The 23,861-nt window shown below is 37.8% G+C and overlaps 1 protein-coding gene across 2 annotated transcripts in view; it reads left to right on the top strand.

The window, feature by feature from the left end:
* RNF128 (ring finger protein 128) overlaps positions 1 to 23,861 on the top strand; it is a 114,093-nt gene that overhangs the window by 61,445 nt on the left and 28,787 nt on the right. For both annotated transcript variants that reach the window (XM_059385484.1, XM_059385483.1), the window contains exon 2: positions 17,606 to 17,853. In XM_059385484.1, the coding sequence (XP_059241467.1) occupies positions 17,606 to 17,853 (248 nt within the window). The remainder of the gene's footprint in view (positions 1 to 17,605; positions 17,854 to 23,861) is intronic.

Raw genomic sequence — 23,861 nt, 5'->3', positions numbered from 1 at the left:
GAACCATACCTGAACCCTAGAAGACTACTCATACACCAAGATGAAGAATTTTTGAACTCTGTGTCCTGAGGGAGTGACCTCTTACAACATGTGGTAGGAACTCAGTCACCCATAGAAACTGTGGCCTTCACTGCTGTGGAGCTAGTTACCTGTGGGGGTCCTTAGCTACATACTGTAGGGGAGATCTTTCCAAGCACAGAGGACATGTACTTTTTGATGCAGTTACCAAGCCAGTTCAGAGTTGCCACATTTTGCTGTTATCACCCACTTTGGAGCCCTATGAGCAAAGCAGAGCACAAGGGTTCTTTGTTGTTTCTCTCTTTCCTGTTCTTTTTTCTCTTTAAGCTGTATGTATGTCTTTCTGTATATCATGGCACATACTTGCTGCTTGAATTTAACCAATTGGCTTGTTACAGTATTGATTTCTTTGGAAAAGAAAGTTTGGTGATTCATGCCTGACTTTGTGGAGGCCGTTAGGTTCAGAACCTAGGCGTGATTTATTTGGTTTTAATGCTTGAATGCTCAAGTTAACTACAAATCAGTGATTTTGAGTTAACCCTATTTATTTTGGGATTTTTTTGAAAGAAGATGTTCTAGAACTCACTTGTTGATGTGTGTGTGTTTCAATACCAGTCATTATCTTTTCAGATGAACTGATGAAGTAGCTTAGTGAAGTTCTGCCTTCAACTAAATAGTCTTAGCTTTTAAAGAGAAAATACACCAAAATGTTAACCTTGGCTATTTCTGATTGGTAGAATTATGGGCGATTATTGTTCTTTTTCATTGTGTTTTTCTGTATTTTCTGAATTTCCTATATATATACTGAATATATTTTATATTTATAATCAGAAAAATCAGTTATTTTTTAAAAACCCAAAATATTCCTATAGCATTGATAAATCCTAAAGAAAGCATTAATAATGTGACTGTAGCAAAAATAGGAACAAATCATGTCTGATAACAGAAATGACTTATAGACTATTATGAGAATTTAAAGAATTGCTTTGACATTTTGAATATATCTAACCTGTATGATTGTTAATGTGGTCCTTTCTTGATAACACTAATTGGTTTCTTTATGTGTAAAATAACCTTGAACACTAAAGAATTTTAAAGACGTTCTCCTATTTTAATATGAACTGTTTGTCTTTACCCTTTGTATCACTATTTATATATATTTTCTCACCCCCCACAATACATATACATACCTCTCACCTTATTTTTGTTTCTTTCCCATAAGAAGCCTGTTTTCCCTCACTTGCCCCCTTCAATATCTGTTCTGTTCAGTACTTTTAAGAATACTATTAAGTTTAACAGCTTTGTATGAAGAATCCAGTACATTGGCAGTTTTCACCTATGACACACTGGGTTCATCTAATGACAGTGTTTTTTTTTTTAAGATTTTATTTATTTATTCAACAGACAGATCACAAGTAGGCAGAGGCAGGCAGAGAGAGAGAGAGAGAGAGAGAGAGAGAGAGAAGGAAGCAGGCTCGATCCCAGGACCCTGGGATCATGACCTGAGCCGAAGGCAGAGGCTTTAAACCACTCAGCCACCCAGGCACCCCAACAGTGGTTTTGTCATTCAAGAAAAGAGAATTTGTTAGAGTACATGCAGAGGAGAATTGTGGTGTTGTTATTTTACACTTTATTAATGATATGCCAAACGTACAAGCTCAATCAAGATGATATTTAAGGGCGCCTCAGTGGCTCAGATGGTTAAGCATCTGTCTGCCTTCGGCTCAGGTCATGATCCCATAGTCTTGGGATTGAGCCCCACTTTGGGCTTCTGGCTCAGCAGGGAATCTTCTTCTCCCTCTCCTCTGTCTTTCTCCCTGCTCATGCTTTCTCTCTCTCTCTGTCTCAAATAAACAAAGCCCTTAAAAAATTGTTTAAAAAAAAAGGTATTTGGGACGTCTGGGTGTCTCAGTTGGTTAAGCAGCTGCCTTCAGCTCAGGTCATGATCCCAGCGTCCTGGGATCGAGTCCCACATCGGGCTCCTTGCTCGGCAGGGAGCCTGCTTCTCCCTCTGACCCTGCCTGCCACTCTGTCTGCCTATGCTCGCTCTCATTCTCTCTCTCTCTGACAAATAAATAAAATAAATAAAATCTTTAAAAAAAAAAGATATTTAAGGGGTGCCTGGGTGGCTCGGTGGGTTAAGCCTCTGCCTTCAGCTTGGGTCATGGTCTCAGGGTCCTGGGATCGAGCCCCTCATCGGGCTCTCTGCTTAGCAGGGAGCCTGCTTCCCTTCCTCTCTCTCTCTCTGCCTACTTGTGATCTCTGTCAAATAAATAAATAAAATCTTAATTTAAAAAAAGATATTTAAGACATCATTAAAACTGAATTACTTATTTTTAAAAATTAGCATTTCCCTCGAAGTGATAGTCCACTGGACAGATTTTGTATCCTACTATTCCACTCTCTTCCCCAGCCTTAAATAATCTTACACACATACACACCCTCACACACTCTTGGAGCCCTGTCTTTTTAAAAAATTCTAAGCTTCCAGGGTGCCTGGGTGGCTGTCCATTAAGCATCTGATTCTTGATTTCCGCTTAAGGGATGATCTCAGAGTCATGAGATCAGTCCCCAGTTGGGTTCCATTACTTAGTGGGGAGTCTGCTTGACATTCTCTCTTTCCCTCTGCCCCTCCCCCAACTCACACTCTTTTTCTCTCTCATATAAATAAATAAATCTTTTTAAAAATCCAAGCTTCCTTCTGTGTGGTTCCACTTCTTTTGAAGTGAAATTAAACATCATAACAAATCACTGTTCTCATATCTAACAACCTTGAATGTTGTCCATAACTCACTCCTACAGTCTCCACAAAAACCTCTCATGAGCCATGTAATCCCCCTGATTAAATATGTATTTTCTTATGTCCCAATATTTAAGATAAATTTGAAATGCCTTTGTTGGTTATACTTTAGGTATTCCAGTGATATTGTTTCCTGCAAAGTTTTATTACAAATATGGGTTAAATAATAGTTCATATTTGCTTTGCAGTTTTTAATTCTCAAAGTCTTTCACATGCAATCATTTGTGGGCTCGTTTGGGAACCCACACTCTTTAGCAACATTGCTATGGGATAATGTGTTGCCTCTACTTCCCAACAACTGACTTACAAATGAAATTTTGAATACAACCCATTAGACTTTCCTGTGTTACTTTGTTCATAATGATAGCCTGGTGAGATATAGTTTATTGTATTTGTCCTGATCATGCTGGTTTAGAATTTTTCTGCTTATTTTCTTTGCAATGTTGACTCTAGCTCTACCTTCCCTTTTCCAGGTGTTTCACCTTAAGGATTCTGCATTTTGTTTTCCTAACCTGTGGTCTAACCTATGGTGATCTCAGAAATTGGCTTATTTTAATAGTATTTGTAATGTTCCTGAAAGTTTTGAAAATATAACTATGATTTGCCACCTAGTTAGCCATTAATATATTTTCAAGTTGGTACATCTTTTCCATTTTAGAGGATCTTGGCAATCACTTAGATGAATGCTAGAAAACTGTGATTATATTGAGTGAGGTCTTCGTTCAAACATCTGTGAGCAACCTATATTTAACATTGTCCCAAATACTTTGAGTTTAGTGGTATTTCAAAGTCTTGCTTTCTGCCACCATCATTTCATTCTGGCAAGAGTACAGAATATTTAAGAGCGACTGAAACTGGCTAGTGCCAGCCCACCAGTCACCTCCCTTGCCCTAGTCACAGCCCAACCCTTTTTCCATTCTTATTTGACTGATGCCTTTTCAATGAATTGATGAAGAAGAAGCTGTTGACTTACCTTTAGTAATGTAATTAAAGACTAACAGATTATTCTTTGATGTTAAGGAAAGCTACATGATTTCTCTGTGTTTATTTCAATCTAGTATACCAAGAATGAATGTGTTCTATTTGAAATTGAAAGGTAGCATATTACAGTGGAAGAATGGGTGTCCTTGGGTCAGACTATTGAGCTTGAATTCCAGTTCTACTAATTAATAAATATGTGATCTTGGGCAGGTTGTGAACCTGGACTTCATTGATCTTGTTCATAAAAGGTGGAATAGCAATGCCCAGTTTCTGTGATTTTGTAAATAAAGTGTTCTATGGGACTCTTGGGTGGGTCAGTTGGTTAAGCATCTGCCTTCAGTTCAGGTCATGATCCCAGGGTCCTGGGATCCAGCTCCATTTGGGCTCCTTGCTCATTGGGCAATATGCTTCTCCCTCTCCCTCTGCCCAACCCAGCTCCCCCGCTCCCCCACTCATGCTTTTGCTCACTCACTTTTTTTTTTTAAGATTTTATTTATTTATTTGAGAGAGAGAGACAGTGAGAGAGAGCATGAGCGAGGAGAAGGTTAGAGGGAGAAGCAGACTCCCCATGCAGCTGGGAGCCTGATACGGGACTCGATCCCAGGACTCCGGGATCATGACCTGAGCCGAAGGCAGTCGTCCAACCAACTGAGCCACCCAGGCGTCCCACTCACTTTCTCAAATAAATAAAATCTTAAAAAAAATAAAGTGCTTGACATGGAGTGGATGTTTAGCAAATGTTAGTTCTCTTGAACATTTTGCTAACAGTTTTATTACTAAATGTAGCATTTCTCCTTTGGTTATTGTAGCTCTTCACTACCACATTTTGAGATATGTAATTGTTTTATATGTAAAAGTGGGGAGGGGAACCCCATGACATCCAAATTGCTGTTTTTCTGGGAAGTTTTTGAGAAATAGAGGGAGAAATCACATAATCAAGAAGCTGAAACAACTATCTTGTTCTTCTCACTGTGCATTTCCATTTTAAGCAGCAACAACTCCTTAAATCAAGATGTTAAACTGTAACGATAGCAATGGCTATGGATCTTTTGATGACACAGTGACGAAGAGATGGGACTTAGGAATCAGATGGATTTTGATTTGAATCGCAATCTGTCATGTAATAGCTTTATAACCTTGGCCATATTAACCTCTTTTACGACTCAGGTTTTTTTCATCTACAGAATGGGAGGTGATAATCGTACCTACCTCCTAGGGCTAATGTGAGGGATAAATCAAAAAACATATAAAGCATGAAGTACTACGCATCCAGGTTCTTCACAGGATGCTAACAACCTCCTCACCCTAACCTGTAGCACTTTATTTTTGGAGATTGGCAATGCAGATCACTCATGGCTTCTCAGAGCCTCTGATATGCTAAAGAAGCACTGTTCAAGTTTGTTCCCTGGGTTATTTTCTAAACTCAGTGACCTATAGAACCCTTTTTCTCCTAAAACACTTACCACTTGAAATAGAATTTGGAAAGCATGATATTTCCATGATTTTGATAACCCCTCTTTGCTTCTCTCTTCTTCCCTTATTTTATTAGACTGGCCTCAGATTTTAACTGTATCAAAGTATTGTCAGTATCAAGAAGTGAATAAACTAGTTATCTCACTCTGATAAGAACAGCATGTTTTCAACTGTGATGACAAACATCTTAGTTATATTTCTTTATACTAATGTGGTACCTTTTATATCAAGTTAATGTGACTTCCAGGTATTATTTTATTTTTCTTACTGACTTTCAGAAACAATTTACTGTGAAAGTATAAAAACATAAGTGAGACCGGTTTATATTTGTTTTTATATTTTGTGTCTGGACCTTAGTACAAAAGTTAGCTTTTGTGATACTTCACAGAGGATAAAATTTAATCTTCTCAATTAGTATAGTGTCCTTATTTATGAATTTTTATATGGAACAATGCCAAAATTTCTACAGGGGCATATCAAATTCTCTTTTTCTCTAATCCAGAGACCTAATAGAATACTGATGGGACATCTGTGACTTTTGTACCCTTTGGTTCTCATGGCCAGGTCACAATGAGTACTGGATCTCTAAACATAATGCTCGTCCTAGTTTTAATGATTAATGAAATTTCCAATGTAATTCCCCTATCACAAAGTGTACCTGAAGAGGATGTATGCAAAAAGAAGTTCCAATTTAAACACAATTTTGAATACCCTATATGACAAGCACTGTACTGGATATTGTGGTAGAAGAGTGAGCAGGGTAGCTCGATGGGGTCCTTTCCTTCCAGGGAACTCCCCTTTTCAGCTCTTACTGCATTTTTTTTTGACCAATGGTATTTTAGTCTCACATTAAAGCATCAGTTTAGATGGGGCTTTTAGATCTACATAAAAATGGCACTCCCTAGAATTGGGGAGTATGTAAGGCACAGAGTGCATGTCCCTTCCATACATTTGAATGTGCAGATGTCGCCTGGTCTGAAGGGTTGAGGGTAAAGTGGCAAGTTGCGAAGGCCATGTCCCAGTTTCACTGGAAATCTAGGCTGTGGTTTGGTTTTGTGCTCGTAGTTTTCCTATGGATACAGCAACAGTTTATTCACTGGAATGAATTCTCCTTCCTGAGGTCTCCTGTTATAGGGAAACAGAACTGATTAATACAAGGACAAACAATCACCATAATTTCTTATGCCCCTTCATATAAGTTTCCTTTGCCAGAAATCCCTAAATCTCTTGTTTGCCCTTTTTTACTGCCCGACAAATGTCTTTCTGTTTTTAACCTGTGGTATATATGTTGCTAGTCAGTAGTTGCTTCACCTTGCACCATCACATATTCTTATCAAATTCTGAACAGCTTTGGATATTGTACAATTTATTATCGCAAAGGATTGAATAAATACATTGATGCTGTAGAGTTTACCAACTAACCTTCCTCCAGAAAACATTAATAAATAGCAGCAAAAATGTTGAATTTGCTTTCTAGAAACCTTACTATCCCCAAACAAAAACTATGACAATAGAACTTTGGCATAAAATTTTAATACAATTACAGAATACCCTATTAATAAGATAACATCATATACTGCAATTTCTGCATAGCCTTGCAATAGCATATCTTATTATTTTCTTATACTTTATATCAGCACAGATTTAAGGTTGTATAGACAATAAACCTCTTCCAGCTGTTTCAAGACTTCTCTTTTATGTCCTCTGAACCCCCTCCTAAGTGGATTACCAGTCTCCCAATGAGCCAGGATGACTGGGTTCTAACTTGAGCTGGAGAATGAAACGTCATCTGTCCTAGCTCCTGAATGTAAATGGGAAACTGAGGTATGGTCAGGCCCTAGGTTGGAGAGGGATTATTGCCACCATTATTGCTGCTCTGGCAGTATGGTGGATTTCAGTGGGATCGGCACTGTGGCAGTAGGCGTCACATAAAACGCAAAGTCTATAAAGTAGAATTAGTGTTTTAACTTTTTTTTCAAGATTTTATTTGACAGAAATCACAAGTAGACAATCAGTCAGAGTGTGTATGGGGGAGGGGGTGAAGCAGAGCAGAGAGCCTGATGTGGGGCTCAGTCCCAGGACCCTGGGATCATAAACCTGAGCTGAAGGCCAAGGCTTTAACCCACTGAGCCACCCAGGCGCCTTGGTGTTTTAACGTTTTGTTTGTGTATATATAATATGTCCTTGCTGCACGCAGAGATGCCCTATCAAGATATGCCGTCTCTCTTGGGGCGCCTGGGTGGCTCAGTGGTTAAAGCCTCTGCCTTCGGCTCAGGTCATGATCCCAGGGTCCTGGGATCGAGCCTCACATTGGGCTCTCTGCTCCGCAGGGAGCCTGCCTCCTCCTCCTCTCTCTTTCTGCCTGCCTCTCTGCCTACTTGTGGTCTGTCTGTCAAATAAATAAAAATCTTTAAAAAAAAAATAAAAATTTTTTTTAAAAAAAGATATGCTGTCTCTGACTGTAGGGAGAAGGCGCACCTTAGATTCTGTTCACTGCAGTTATCTTTAAGGATAAATTTGTTTTCAGATTGAATCAAGATTCAGATTTTCACTACGTATAGCATACTTAAAATGACATTTATCAAACACTTATTTGATGTATATTATGTGCCAGGCACTCTGCTAGGTGTTGTAGATACAGTGATGAAAGACCCAGTCCCTAACCTAAAGGAGTTCAGAGTTAGCAACAAAACAAAACAAAAACACAAACACCTCCCAAAAACCAGATAACTTCAAGGGAAATATGCACTAGGCAGTGTAAAAGCTGAATTTCTAACCCAGATGGGTTGGGATCTTTTTTTTTTTCTATTTATTTATTTGACAGAGAGAGAGAGAGAGAGATCACAAGTAGGCAGAGAGAGGCAGGTGGAGAGAGAGGAGGAAGCAGGCTCCCCACTGAGCAGAGAGCCTGATGCGGGGCTGGATCCCAGGACCTGAGCCAAAGGCAGAGGCTTAACCCACTGAGCCACCCAGGTTCCCCAGATGGGTTGGGATCTTATAAAAGGAGGTTGAACTTTATTCTGTAGGTGAAATAGAGCTCTTTTAAGGGCCCTTAGCAAAGAAATAATATGAACATTATTCCCCTTTAGAAAAATTTATCTGGTAGCTGTGGAAGAATGGATTGGAGGCTAACACTGGTGGCTTCAAGACCAGTTAGGAAGTTGTTATAGACATTTTGGTAAGAAAAAACTGGAGAGGCAACAGAGACGTATTCTAACAGGAAAGAAATGGGCCTGTTTCTGATGTGGCTACTAAGTTTCGAACGTCTCTGTATGAAGTACTTAGTGATAAAAACAAAATAATTCTATTGGCAGAGTTTTACTATGCAGAGTGAAGGATTAGTGTTGATCTGGCCAGAGAGAACCACTATCTAGAAATTCCTTGACCATAACATCAAACTGTAATTTTGTAATTAATCAAACTCCAGCCCAGTATTTCTGAAAATATGAGCCACAGACCACATGCAGCAAAGAACCCTGAGAACTTGTTAAACTACAGATTTCTGAGTCTGGCCTCAGACAGACTGAATCAGGGAATGGGGCCCAGGGAATTCAGTGTTTTAACAAGTTTCTCAAAGTAATCGTCATGCATATTTAAAGTTTTAGTATCATTAATCTAGCCCAACAGTTTTAAAAATCTGGGACTACTGGTCCCTTAGACTCTTTCAGGGGTCCATGAATTGAAAACTGTTTTCGTAATAACACATAGACATAATTTGCCATATTCACTGTGTTGATGTTTATTACACAGGTGGTATAAATGCAATAGTGGGAAAATACTGCTGGCACCTTAGCAGAAATTAAGACAGAGGCACCAAGCTGTATTGTATACTGTATCTATATGCATTTATAATAAAAAAAAAGTCCAGTTTCACCTAGGAATGTCCTTGATGAATCAATAAGCATAATTAATTTTATTAAATCTCTGCCCTGTCATGCACAACTTTTTTTGAATATTCTATGTGATGAAATGGGAGGTAGGCATAAAACACTTCTACAGCATACCAAAGTATGAGGGTTGTCTGAAGGAAAAGCACTTATATGACTGAGTTGTGAGCTGAAGTAGCCTAAAGATTTTTAAAATTTATTTATGTGTGTGAGAGTGAGCACAAGCAGGGGGAGGGGCAGAGGGAGAAGCAGGCTCCCTGACTCTGTGCTCAATCCCAGGACCCCCAAGATCATGACCGAGCTAAAAGCAGATGCCTAACCAACTGAGCTGTTTTAATTAAAAATATTTAGCAATATTTTAAAATTACTTAAAATAATAAGATAAGAAGAGTGGTATTGTCATTTGTGCAAACCTCTTTAATGTCAGACTTCATAGAAGACAGCTGGATCTTCGTATCTGCATTAGATTTATTGTGGTTTGTTCTGGTTTAGGTATATGAAGGAAATCTACTCGTGCAGATTTGTAATTTAAAAAATGGTATTTAGGGCGCCTGGGTGGCTCAGTGGGTTAAGCCGCTGCCTTTGGCTCAGGTCATGATCTCAGGGTCCTGGGATCGAGTCTCACATCGGGCTCTCTGCTCAGCAGGGAGCCTGCTTCCCTCTCTCTCTTTCTGCCTGCCTCTCCGTCTACTTGTGATTTCTCTCTGTCAAATAGATAAATAAAATCTTTTTTAAAAAATGGTATTTATAGCACTTAACAACATTTTGAAATAATTGTAGACATCTTCTTTGGTACTGCACCAAAACTCAACAAGTAGCAGTTTCTTAAACATAGGTGCAAGGTAGAATTTGAAACCATATCCATGAACTTTTTGTACTAAATGAAAATGCACGGATCTAACTTATATGTCAAATGGATTATTTATCCATGCATGTTTTTGTAGTACCATACATTGGTCATTTAGAAAGTACTGGCTCACTGAGTTACGCAGATCTTTCAGTGATTCAAGATTCAAGGTTATGCTATATCAAAAAATCATGGTTATTTAATATTACCACTGATCTCATCAGAAAAGTCTAAGTACTAGGAAGTTGTCAAGTTCATATGGTGCACAAAAGTTTTCCCAAGTTCTAATTTTTCTTGAACACTTACATTTCACTTACTTAGCAACAAATGCTGTTATTTTTTTTTCCTTGAAATGACAGGCTCACTTCATTCCATTTTTAGAGAAGGTTGTCCAAATACCCAAGTCTTAATCATCTGTTTGTCAGTAGTACTTCTAAGATAAAAAGGAGCTGTTTAAAGAAAAGTTACTGCAGGGGCACCTCTCTCTCAGATAAATAAAATCGTTTTTAAAAAGTCTATCACATTAACATCTGTTTACAACTGTGATTTTAAATGAATGAATATTTTAAAATTTTTCCAGTATTAATTTCTAATATGGCAACTGTACATAGAAATAATGCACATAAGCAGCTATTCTTTGGATTCTTCAATAACTTTAAAGAGTAAAAAGGAGTCCTGAGACTAAAAACTTGGAGAAATGTGAATCTAGCCCTCTGGTTCTTAACAATATGCTAAACATACCCTAATGAAAATCAGAATAGTCCAGATAGAACTAGGTTTTTAAAAAATAATTCTAAGAATTGTTTACCTGTGAACATGACCTGTCATCCACAACTTATGCAAATGTGACCTTTGAATAGTGTTGCTTCTAATTCCCTAGTGTCTTTAATATGCTGTTTTCTGTGGACTCTTCTGTGCCAGAGATTTTTTGGTGCTATATCAAATCTGAGACTATTCCATAAGGTGGTAATTGTTTTCAAAACCTATAGCAGAAGTATCTGTGGGTTCAGGGCAGAAAGAAAGGCAACTTGCCATACTATGCATGGTTGTCCACCTCAGCATCATTTTTGGGGGGGCTTAAAAGAATGATTATAGTCCCCCATTGGGCTCCCTGCTCAGCAGAAAGCCTGCTTCTTCCTCTGCCTGCTTCTCCCCTGGTTTGTGCCCACCCTGCCCCAGATAAATAAATGAATAAAATTTAAAAATTAAAAAACAATGATAATAAAAGTTGATTTTAGTCTTTTTCACTGTCACCATCCCTCCCCCCAAAAGGTAATTTGTTAACAATCCAGAATGTTAAGAACCATTGCTTTACCCGACAGCTAACCTGTACTAATGCCTGTTTCATACCCTGCAACAGATCAGAATTTAACTAAAAGGCTAGTTAAGAGCATAAGGACATATTTAACAAGGTGTGCAATACCTATTTGATTCCAGTGAACCACAGAGCTATATTTCCAATACCTCTGAGAAATCATTTGTATGTCTGTTGAGGTGCAATGGTAGAACTATTTTTTTTTTTTCATCAAGAGAGTTGATGTGAAGAAAGCTAAATTCCGTTCATCTGTGGCTGGCAATAATCAAAGGGGGGCAAAAAAGTCACAAAACAAATTTGAAGGAAGATAAGCTAGTCAGGCTAAAAAGTTTACATAATTTTTTTTATTAGTTTAAAAAAATTCCTTTTAGGATGCCTTGGTCTTAGGACCTTCAGTGTTCCTCTTTGAAATACACTGACCTTCCCTAGTAGCCCAAAGTTGAATATGTTGACCTACCCTAATTGCTATAGGGGGGAAAACTGAGCCTTTGAAAGCTACTGGTGAACAAAATGAATACTCAGAAGTACACATGAATTGGTTCCAGATTTTCTAATGGAGGAAATGTTTGTTGGAGAATCATGTTGGAATTCTTCACACCTAGATCTTATTCATCCTATGTATAAGTGGACTCAGAAGTGCTGATCTCACTGTATTATCAAGATGTTGGGCAGTATTGAATATGAGCTTAGTTTGGGAAGAGCTACTTTGGCCTTCAGTTGCCCTTTACTAATCTAGTATGTCATTCACTGCAAATATTCTTTTCTAATATTAAAAGTGGAATACACATTGAAAGAGATACTAGAACAGCATACCACACCCATTTATAATTTGTGTTTGAAGGCCACAGTGCTATAAGTGTGCCATCATTATACTTAGAATAATTCATATATTGTAAAATTTTAGAATTTATTTTATATTTTGACACATTAATATTTAAATGTGGGGGGAAGGTCCAGAAGCGCAGAACTTAATACATAGTTTATACTTGAGAAATATTTGTTCATTGAATTTTTCTGTGTTCACAAAGAAGTAAGAGTAGGCCAAAACTATAATATCATCAACTTTTTTGAAAGAAATGAAAGGGCTTGGCCACCAGCAGAAGCTTAGGTCAAATTTCTATATATTATGAATAATAACTGGAAAGTGTCTTTGACCAGTAGTGCCAAGGATTGACACACTTTATTTATATTAACATTTTAATTGAATGATATTCTGTAAGAGTATAAGAGTTGCTACAGTTTATTTTATTACCTTTGTTCCCAAGATAGTCATAGGCAGAAACCATTATTCACTGTCGAACATTTGAAATTGGAGTATTTCTTCGGCTTAATTGTTACCTATTCTTTTTTTTTTTTTTTTTTGACAGAGATCACAGTAGGAGAGAGGAAGGGAAGAAATCACAGAGAGAGGAAGGGAAGCAGGCCCCCCGCTGAGCAGAGAGCCCGATGTGGGACTCGATCCCAGGACCCCGAGATCATGACCTGAGCTGAAGGCAGCGGCTTAACCACCTGAGCCACCCAGGCGCCCCTAATTGTTACCTATTCTTAATCTGTCCCTTCTCCCAAAATATTTTAGGTAGCAGAGTGAAAATGTAAAAACAAACAAACAAACCTTGAGCTAAATGGTGGTGTTAATGATTTTTAAGTAGCAAGTTCAAGGATTCCTGACTGAATTAAGTGAATGCTATCAAGACAATTGTAACCAGGGACGCCTGGGTGGCTCAGTTGGTTTAGCATCTGACTCTTGGTTTTCGCCTCAGGTTATGATATCAGGGTCCTGAGATCTGAGGCCCTTTCAGGCTCTGTGCTCAGCAGGGAGTCTGTTTCCCCTCTCCCTCTCCCTCTGTCCCACCTGGCTCGTGTAAGCTTTCTCTCTCTCAAATAAAATAAATGAATCTTTAAAAAAAAAAAAAAAGTAAGTTTACCCATATTTTCCCAACTGTGCACTCATATAGCCAAGGAAGAATTATTTATACCATGGAAATTGGCACGCACTACAAATCAAGGCTTCCTCCTTGTTAAATATTTGCCACAACACCCCCATCCTGAATGTATCTGATTTTCATTTTTACAGTAGAATAATAGCTTTAGGTTTCACTGTGACGTAGAAAGGTGGTGAAGAGACACTGGAGCCAAACTGCCTGGGTTCAAATACCAATTCTGTACTTATTAGCTTGTGTTATCCTAGGCAAGTTAGTCGATCTTATCTTTAATGAGATAATAGCTATCCTTACCTTATAGGGTGGATATGAGGATTAAATATGTTAATGTATGTAAAGCACTTAAGACAGGGTCTAGTTTATAGATAAATCTTATCTGGCAACCTCAATTATCCAGAGCATAGCCAGGATTCAGGAAGCAAACAAAAATGTCACTGAGCAACCAATATAAATATCAGAGGGTACTTGCAACTGAAGCCCTCCAGCTCTCTTTGGAAGCCTGTTTTACTTTTCCCTTAGACCAAAGCTTCATTGACTTTTCAGAGTTGAAAGCAGATTGGAAATATAAAATTAGAAAGAGAGAGATGCTCTTAGTGAGAACCTACCCCCCCCCAAAAAAGAAATTACCCAAATGAAAACTCAAAAATGAGTCAGACTGGATAACTTCTAAGGTCCATTCTAGCTCCAAAAATCTATGACTTTGGTGAAAAATTGTAAAAGTTTGGGGACAAATAAGCTTACCAGTACCATATAAAATAATGGCTCACAAAGATGATCCACTCTCAATAATAAATCATAATCAGTATATCCTAGTTAGGAAAATAGAACAGTGTAGATTACTTTTTTAAATGTTGTAAAAATTATTTGTGTAAAACTTTTTGTTACTTGGAAATTTTACTTTTAGAGGATACCCAACTCCCTGACAATACCAGTTAAAGGAAAGCATTACTGTAGTTCATTAAAAGACAGTCTCTATCCTTAAAACGCTATTAATTTAGAGAGGGACTACAATATGCCAATTGAAACACAAAGCAAAATGAACTACTAGATAAAGGTTAAAAAACAAGTGACAAGGGAACAAAGAGGGAACATTTATGTTCTCTCTTGGAACTTGGGAAAAGATTATAGGAGGCAGCATTTGAGCTGGGATTTGAGTAATGCACAGGCAGAGGAGGAGGGGGGAGTGTCAGCAGATGTAGGAAATTTTAGTGTTAGGGAACAGAAAGAACAAAAAGGAGAATTATAAAAAGTGAATAATAGCCAATACCATGTGCCTAGATGTGAGTGTTCATGAGATGGGGTTGTAGTGGAGATATATCAAACTGAAAAGATCAGTTGGGACCAGTGTGGGGCCCTCATAAAAGGCTTTCAGTGCTAGGCCAAAGGGTCAGGAGAGACTTAAGAGCCAGAAAAGAGGCATGATGCAACCAAGTGATGGCAAAAGTCAACCAGGAAGGTAAACTCTGATGAAACTTAAAGGACAGGGAAATATTGGATATAGAGTGACGAGTTAGGAGATTACTGAAGGAGTTTAGGCAAGGACATTATGAGGACGTGTATTAAGTAGGCAGCAGGAATGGAAGGAAGGATCTGATAGTACACCAAGGAAATCACATCTACATGACTGCTTAGGTTAGCAGTGAGTATTCAGACAGGATTCTGAGAATTCATACCAGATGACCAGAGGGCTCTGATACCATTGATAGAGGGTTGCGATTGGGAAGGGAAGGAGGAAACAATTTTTAAGTAGTGGCAAAGGTGTAGAGGGGAGGAGATGTATAAGAATGTTTCGCAATAGGTCTTGTATATAATTAGAAAACTGATTCAATAGATAGTTGGACTATATATAGCATATATGAATGTGCATTTGGGGCAATTGAAGCACAGCATTGTTCCCTATGTGTGGTCAAAGTACATTTTTGACTGTCCTTGTTTTTTAATCTCCAGCTGACCACAATGGTCTGTATATTCCTTAGCATCCACCCCTGCCACCCACCTCATATCTTCCAAAAGAATGAAAACTTATTTCTATTAGTAAAAAAGTTCAGGACACATCTGTGATTTAAAAAGAAAGTGAAATAAGTCAAGCAAAGAGAGTCAATTATCATATGGTTTCACTTATTTGTGGAGCATAACAAATAGCATGGAGGGCAAGGGGAGATGGAGAGGAGAAGGGAGTTGGGGGAAATTGGAAGGGGAGGTGAATCATGAGAGACTATGGACTCTGAAAAACAAAACAGTCTGAGGGTTTTGAAGGGGCAGGGGGTGGGAGGTTGGGGGAACCAGGTGGTAGGTATTGGAGAGGGCACGGATTGCATGGAGCACTGGGTGTGGTGCAAAAACAATGAATACTGTTACGCTGAAAATAAATTTAAAAAATTTAAAAATCTTTAAAATTATATTTTAAAGCTTGAGTTTTAGAATTATCTCTACTTTCAAAGATTATACAGGTTACACTATTAGAAATGCATGCTGGGTTGAATAATAAATCTTTATAACCAGAAATTTTCCTGAATTATCTCTACTTTCAAGGATTATACAGGTTACACTATCAGAAATAAATGCTGGGTTAAATAATCTTCATAACCAAAAATTTTCCTGACAGGTGGCTTGTAGAGAAAAGACAAATAATGACAAAAGAGAATTAAAATAATATCTGTGCTTTTAGTGCCAAAGCTAGAAATGTAAAGCTCCCAAATAAATAGAAAAATGAGCTGCTCTCTTGCAAAATAGCCAGTTCTCTAGATCTGTAAGGGATATTTGGGTCATATGTTAATAGAGGAGAAAAATATATCAAAAGGCATTCCAGACTCCTCCACTTCCCATTGCTTTCAAGATTTTCTTCATGTAAATGAGAGTAAGTCATCAGTGTATACCAAACTGAGTATCAGCAAATTAGTGAAGTTGTAAAAGGTTTTAACTGAATGGCTATCATATATTTTTTAAAGTGTCTTTAGAACTTTAAGGATCTGTAATAATACCCTATGAATCTGTTCTTTTAATTAGTAACTTCAAGTAAGATCATCTTGATCCTTTGAAGACTTTGGCCATCAGGAACCATAAACTTAAGGGATTGCTCGGGTAGTAATTCTGCTATGTACCTTGCCATCTTAGGTTTATACTCTTAATTTGACCATTGAAAGTATGAATATTGTTTTAGTAGTACACTTTTGTGTTTAAATTCTAAAGTCTGTTACCTTACAAATTGAAAAAAATGACGTAGTTAAATCTAGTTAAAGAGATAAAGCCTTTTAGAGTCCTGTGCCCACAAGCTTGCACACGTGTGGGTGGGTATGGGGTTGTGTTTATTCCATACTGGAGTTTGATCATTAACCAAGATTAGTACCTTAACCTAGTATCAGTGGGAGGTTTCTCTGGTTGGTAATCTCTAAACATTCAAAGAGCTCTATTTTTTGCTGAAGATTATTGGTCTCAGGTGGCATATACTAGAAGGAATATAAACCTTGATAAGCATTGGAATGGCATGAGTAATCTGACATTCTCACAACACCAGGAAAGATAATGTTTGTCCTTTACTTTTCTCACAGGATTTACATAGTTGGGGGTAGAGAGGAAGGTGTTAAAGAGATTAAGCCTCTAGACTAAGATTTAGATTATTAGACTATTAGTCTAATTTCAGGCTTGACTTTCATTGGTGTTGAACCATACATTACTATTAATTTTACATGTTCTATTCATTGATAACCTGATTAGGTCTGTACAAAACCTTAGAGTACCTTGGACAAATTTTATATTGCTTTAGAGGATATGGGAAAATGGCACATGTATGTGTGCACATGCGTGCACATGTGTGTGTGTGTGTGGTATGTTTGGTCTCAAACATTTATCTCAGATTACTACTTCCTGATATGTAAATTCTTGTACATTTTAGTAGTGAGCTCATGAGCCAGTCTATTACCTTATAAAATGGGAAAATATATAGTTAAGTATTTGTCTTTCCCAAATCTCAGATTCCCTTGGATGTAAACCCTCTTTTCTACCATCTGGGGGACTATTTCTCTTTAAGAAAGACCTCGTGTAAGAGGTGAATTTGACCCTAAACTCAATACTGTTGAATTATAGGTAGTTAACCTGAAGAGAGCGGAGGTGTTTGTTACATGTCGTAGCTTCCTTACTAAAGTCTGAGTTCCTTAGGATCAATAACCAAGGCTCAGCATGTTTATATTCCCTATAACATGTATAGTAAGTGCCTAATAAACGTTAATTGAGTGAATGAGTATCCTTCCATGTCTCACTGAGAATACTGTAAAATCACTTTAGCAATTGGATTTCTGTACTCAGAATGCTGACCAAAACTAAAACTGAATTTCTTTTCTTTTACAGGTGCAGGAGACATTGTTGCAATCATGATTGGCAATCTGAAAGGCACAAAAATTCTACAATCTATTCAAAGAGGCATACAAGTAACAATGGTCATCGAAGTAGGGAAAAAACATGGCCCTTGGGTGAATCACTATTCAATTTTCTTTGTTTCTGTGTCCTTTTTTATTATTACGGCGGCAACTGTGGGCTATTTTATCTTTTACTCTGCTCGAAGATTACGGAATGCAAGAGCTCAAAGCAGGAAACAGGTTTGTAGTGGTTCTTTCTTCCAATCTAAAAATACTTTTTTTTTTAAAGATTTTATTTTTAAGTAATCTCTTGCACCCAACGTGGGGCTCAAACTCACAACCCCAGGATCAAGACTCACATGCTTCACTGACTGAGCCAGCCAGGAACCCTAAAAATACTCTTTTAATTGTAATTTCAATCATGCATTTTAATGTATTTCACTTGCTAGACAGTGATCCATGCATGTTTTATGAAAAGTGATAGTTTTTAATGCATACCAGCTTCCATCCTTTCAAAAGTTTTATTTTCTGTAATTTGTCCATGGCCTTAATCCTGCTTAATTAAATCTTCTGACACCTCATTACAGAGCACAGCCAGCATTTAATTATATATGGGTGTAAATACATATGTTCTTTTAAATTTTTTTCTAAATTAACCAAAGCATTTCATGCTCAATATAGAAAATATAGAAATCAGAAAATAAAAGGGAGAAAACCTTCACCCAAACCCCATATAACAAAATAAAAACTGCGGTTACCACCACTGTTATTGTACATGTATGTATGTGTCTGTACATGCATGTATTTGCATGTGGGATCAGGGCTGGGAAGAGACTAGGCTGAATGTCATGAGGAGGTGGCTTTAAAGATCTGATGGTACATAATATAGTGCCAGGCTCCAGTCATATATTCATAATTTCTGTCATATCCTGTTTTAACAACTGATGTATAAATGGGCAGGAAGTACAGAATTAATAGAGCAAAAACACAGAAGCGTCATTGAACCAGGGAATTACCTGTGGTTGTGTGCCATTGATCCTAGCACTTTAAACTGTCTCCCATTCCCTTGATACCCTCATTTCCCATGTCCCATGGATACATCTTCAGTTCCTTTGGCCCTTCTCTTTGTTTGTTACACTTGCTATCAAAATCCAACCCTGGTTTAATCCCGTTTCCTCCCTGCTCTGTGCCTGCACTTTCAAGTAGCAGAAAAACACTGACCTCAGCACAGACCAATCTCACTTTAAATTTATGACCACAAACTCTGAGTGAGCCCTTAATGCTACCAACAGTCATACTACATATTCTTAGCTACCCTGCCACCACTTTTGCAAGTAACTAATCATACATGTTCTTTTCTCCTTAAACCTCCAGCACCTCCCCCAACTTTACTCTCTGCTTGTAGTTTGGATCTCAGTCCACTGAGGAAATTGAAGTGATCCAGAGAGTGCTTCTCCTTGCTTCTGCGATAGCTACTCATCCGTGTGCATCTGTATCTGTATCTATGCCCTCTGCCCTTGTCTTCTGTCACTGTGGATGTACAAACATGCTATTATTGCTTCCCTTTTCAAAAGAACGTCTCTTGACCCCAGGCCAGAAATCTTAGAATTATCCTTTATTTCTCTTTTACCTCTCACTTCCCATGTAACCTCCATCAGCAAATCTTGTAAGTTCTGCCTTCATTAAATATCCAGAATTCAGTTACTTGTCACCACTTCCACTGCCTCCACCCTGGTCCAAGCCACCATCATTTCCTAGCTCCACCCCCTCTTAAGTTTCTCAACACAAACAGTGGTGCTGTTTCTCCAGAATGCTCAGTAAGAATTTAATGCATTCAGCTGATCATATAGTGAGGGCAGGAATACATTTTTATATGTACTGAGAAGTTCCTCCCAAGGCAATGAAATTCTGGCCACTTATGTATTCTCTTTCTAAGAAGGAAAGATGAACCCAATTTATTGGGGAGTGGGGGAGCAGTGACGATTTCTGTATTGAAGTTAATTGAATTTAGGAAAAGACAAGAAATTAAAATCTTATTATAAAACCTTCATAAAGATTAGACGCCAGTATATGGTAATGAGTGATGATTCTCTCAATGTTTACAGTTAATTGACTTCTGTTCCTCTCCTCAGAGAAGCAGCTTATCACACTGGTGGCAGGTTCAGTCTGTTACTAGCTGTGGTCAAAAGGATGTTTAAGTTTCTTAAGCCAAGCCATTCAGTAGTTTCACAGTATGTTAATATTTGACATTTATATATTGTACTGTTTTTACCTCTGAGGTTAGAGAGAAATTGGTGTCCAGTATGACTATTAAAGGTTATGGATACAACAGTAAGAGTGTTTGGTTTTACATATGTTCATGATGGGATATGTATTTCTGTATTCTAAGTGCTATAATAAATCTGTTTGCATGGCATTAAACCCCATCAGAAAGTAATGATTTATAAAGAACTGATTGCTGTCACATAACTTTCACTGAATATTTAACTCTGGTCTCATCACTCCTTTAAGTAATTTTCATAGCTTATAATATATTTTATGAAAAGTTATATAAAAATGGTCAAGAATAGCATTACAGTATAGTGGGGTGACTCAGTCAGTGACTCTTTGATTTTGACCCGGCTCATCATTTCAGGGTCATGGGATCGACCTCTAAGTGCCAACTTCTGTGCTCAGCACAGAGTTGGCTTGAGATTCTCTCCCTCTCCTCCTACCTCTCCCCATCTCGACCTCTGCTCTTGTGCGCACTCACATGCGCTCGCCCGCGCTCTCTCTCTCTCTCTCTCTCTCTCTCTCCCTCTCTCAAATAAATAAACCTTTAAAAAAAGAACAGCATTAAAACTTCTCACCTTTTAGAGAAAGCTTTGGAAAGGGCCTTTTTCACTGCATAGTGGTCTATATCTGTGTATCCTTTGGTGACTAAAGTGTTAGATATATGTCTGTTAATCCCTTTTGCTTATTAATATTTGAAAGTGTCACGATGTCATTTACATGTTCGGTTTTCCTGACTTCCTATTTATTTTTAAAAGGTATAGCTTGATACACGTGATGGTTATAACTAAATACTTAACTACATTGCTACCATTTTGCAGGTAGAAATGGTAATGAAACTGAGTTATGGAAACTTGCCTTTATTAGAATATGAGGAATTCATTAGAATATTCAGGATTGTCTTTCCTCTGAACTATTATAATGCATAGTATATAATGTCAAGCAAACTGGTAAATGTATAATTATAAATTTGATGACCAAGATGTCCAAATATAATAGGTAGCACACAGTGGCCACATGCCTGATAATGTCATAATACGATGTGTGAGAATACTTGTCATCCGTGTGTCTGTGCATAGAAATCTTTTAAACAAATGAAAAGTATGAATGGGTTGTGAATGAAGGTAGCATGTTAGGCATTACATGGTGGATTTGTGTCCACACTGGGAACACCGATAACCTAAGACCAGGAAGATTATGGAAAAACTTTGGTGTGCTCAAACTAATGAATTTGGGAGTGACCACTTTAACTTGACTCTGGCATGCAACACCCAGAATTTTGGTGTATGGTGCATGTATCCTAACTGTACTTAAGCAGTTAATACTCAGTGGAACAAGGCATATGTTTGATTAAACTTGGCTAGTGAAGTAAAAGAGGGCTCTATGTGAAGTAGAACCTGGCCTATGTGTAATAGAAGAAGCTGAACTAACTTTTAATGAAGAGTGACTTTCAGAAGAAGCGAATTTACTCTCTGAAATAGACATTGGAAGGAATCATCAGCCAGGAGGGAAAAAATGGGAATCCACTTGGAAAGAAGGTAATGACTTGATAATACGGTCACACAGACCCAATACATAATGCTAGAGAGTGCTAGCACTCAACACTGGAAAAGAGCATGTTTCTGACACAACAGGTCTGTTAACTATTCTACTACAAATGGAGGCCCAAGTCCCCATGGACTAATGGCCTCCCATTTTTAACTATGGAAGCTCAGAGAGAGCATCTTTGAGACACATGCAGATCCCTAACCTTGTGGACATTTTTTGAGTGAAATTATAACTTACATTGCTGATCCTCTAACTTATCTTGACCAAAGGGATAGACCAAAATAAGATGAGCTAGTAAGAATAATACTGAATGATACCCATGTATTCCTCATAGGAGGGAGATGGCCTTCCTGCATGATAGTCAATAGGAAACTATAACTATATAACAGCCAAGTGATTGGTTTTGTCCTCAGCTAATATAGAACCTAGAAAAGACAGAATCATCCTCACTGGTGATAATATTTGCCCATAATAATTTCTAGTGTGTGGGCAAAGAACAATTCTTCTAGGAAGGTTAAATAAACACTTCTGTGATACTTCCTGATTTATTTTGTAACCAAACCAAACCGTACCCTAACCATATTGCATATATGGTATAATACTAGTATTGTTCAAAATTCAATTGGCAAAATTCAACTACCTTATATAAATAAATCATGTGATAGTCAAATGTATTGGAAAACCGAACTGAAACCTCCAAAGAATATGATACCAATGGAGAGTGATTGGCCTGAGGAAGAATTAGATTTAGTTCCATTACCATATTAAATGGCTCTATACAGTTTTATCACAAAATTCAAGTAGTCATAGAACAAGGAAGTAAGCAGATAATTAAACTGGTACAACAATATAAAGATGTTTGAAATGGTCTTACAGATTTAAAGAAGCCTATTTATTCCCTTCATTGGCTTCTGCAAGTATTGGTATGCTTATGTTGTTCTTAACTGCATTTCATGTATAAATGCTGTACTAATTGCAGAAGTCCAAATAACTATGACTGTTTTGTTGTTAAAAAGACCTTGATCAAATATGGGGGTGGGGGACACCCGGGTAGCTCAGTGGGTTAAGGGTCCAACTCTTGATCTCAGCTCTGGTCTTGATCTCAGGGGTCATGAGTTCAACCCTCTGTTGGGCTCCATGCTGGGCATGGAACCTACTTTAAAAAAAGACTACTTTGAAAGAAAAGGAGATATAGGGGTTGGATTGTGAGGAAAGATAGCACAGTAGATCTAGTTGTTTACTCCTTGCTAGTCTCCAGGGGAACTGTAACTGGTCTTTGGGAATGTGGCCTCAAAGTGTTTTTTATGTTAGTTATTGATGATTTTGTTACACACTCCTGGAGCAATGGACCATGTTGTACCAGCTTGTCATGCTTGCTTGGCACTACAGTCAAGATTGATGATACACCTATTTTCATTATTGGGGTTCTGAGTTTCAGGCAGTATGGCCAGTTGCTAGCAGGATTACCTAGTGACCAGCCCCCATCTTAGCCTCAGATCCTGAGACTCAAATTGGTTTCCTGGGTAAAGATATGCCACACATGTCTTTGTAGTTTGCTGCCAAAGAGATAGCACTCCTTTGTGGTCTCACATGAGGAAGAACTAAGCTACATTAATATCTTAAAATTTGTCCTTGAACTTTAAAGCATGACTAAAAATATCTAAAATAGTTCTGGTTACATTAGGTTTTCTTCACTAGTACTTGAAATTAACTGGAAGACTTATCAGGTGTCTGCATACTGTACCGCTACCAATATATACATTTGTGGTGGGGAAATTAATATGTGTCTGTTCCTGTCCAAATTTGAGACTTATTGGAGCCTTTTACCAAACTATTATTTTGGCTCTTAGATAAGAAGAGTAGATTAAATAAATCACTCTCTTAGTAGGACCTAGTTGTATAATCTTTCTCTGACTCTCACTGCACAAAAGGAAGCTCTTATAATGGGTCTCAGGATTTTTTTTTTTATATTCACTTACTCTAATCTTACATTTACATCACTAATTCTGAAGGTTTTGATTGTCTTTTCTGAAAAATGCAGTAGTCTGAGTCATAACTTATCTACTGGGTCAAATTCCCCCTTCCCTCACTGCTCTTCCTTATAGTGCATTTCCTCACTGTTGACAGTGATCACCTTCAGGCAGGTAGTCTGTACTCCTTTCTATCCCCATCTCCATAGTTGCATAGACTTACAGGAAACTGTATTATAGTCTGTACCTCTTCTTTCCTTTAGGAATGCTTCATTAAAATATTATGCATAGGTTTTTTGCTGAAAAAAGAAAGATTTCTTTCAGGTCTCATATATCTGAACGGCCACATGACTCAAACATTGATTTTGTTCACAGGAATAGATCTGAGGAAAAGAATCCTGTTACCGTAAATCTTGATTCTGTTCTATAAACTCTGAGTCAAATTTTTATGAAAAAAAA

The sequence above is a fragment of the Mustela nigripes genome, chromosome X, assembly GCF_022355385.1.
Source record: "Mustela nigripes isolate SB6536 chromosome X, MUSNIG.SB6536, whole genome shotgun sequence".
NCBI classification, from domain to species: domain Eukaryota; kingdom Metazoa; phylum Chordata; class Mammalia; order Carnivora; family Mustelidae; genus Mustela; species Mustela nigripes.
Note: the sequence above shows the minus strand (reverse complement) of the source record. Positions and strands in the feature narration are given on the sequence as shown.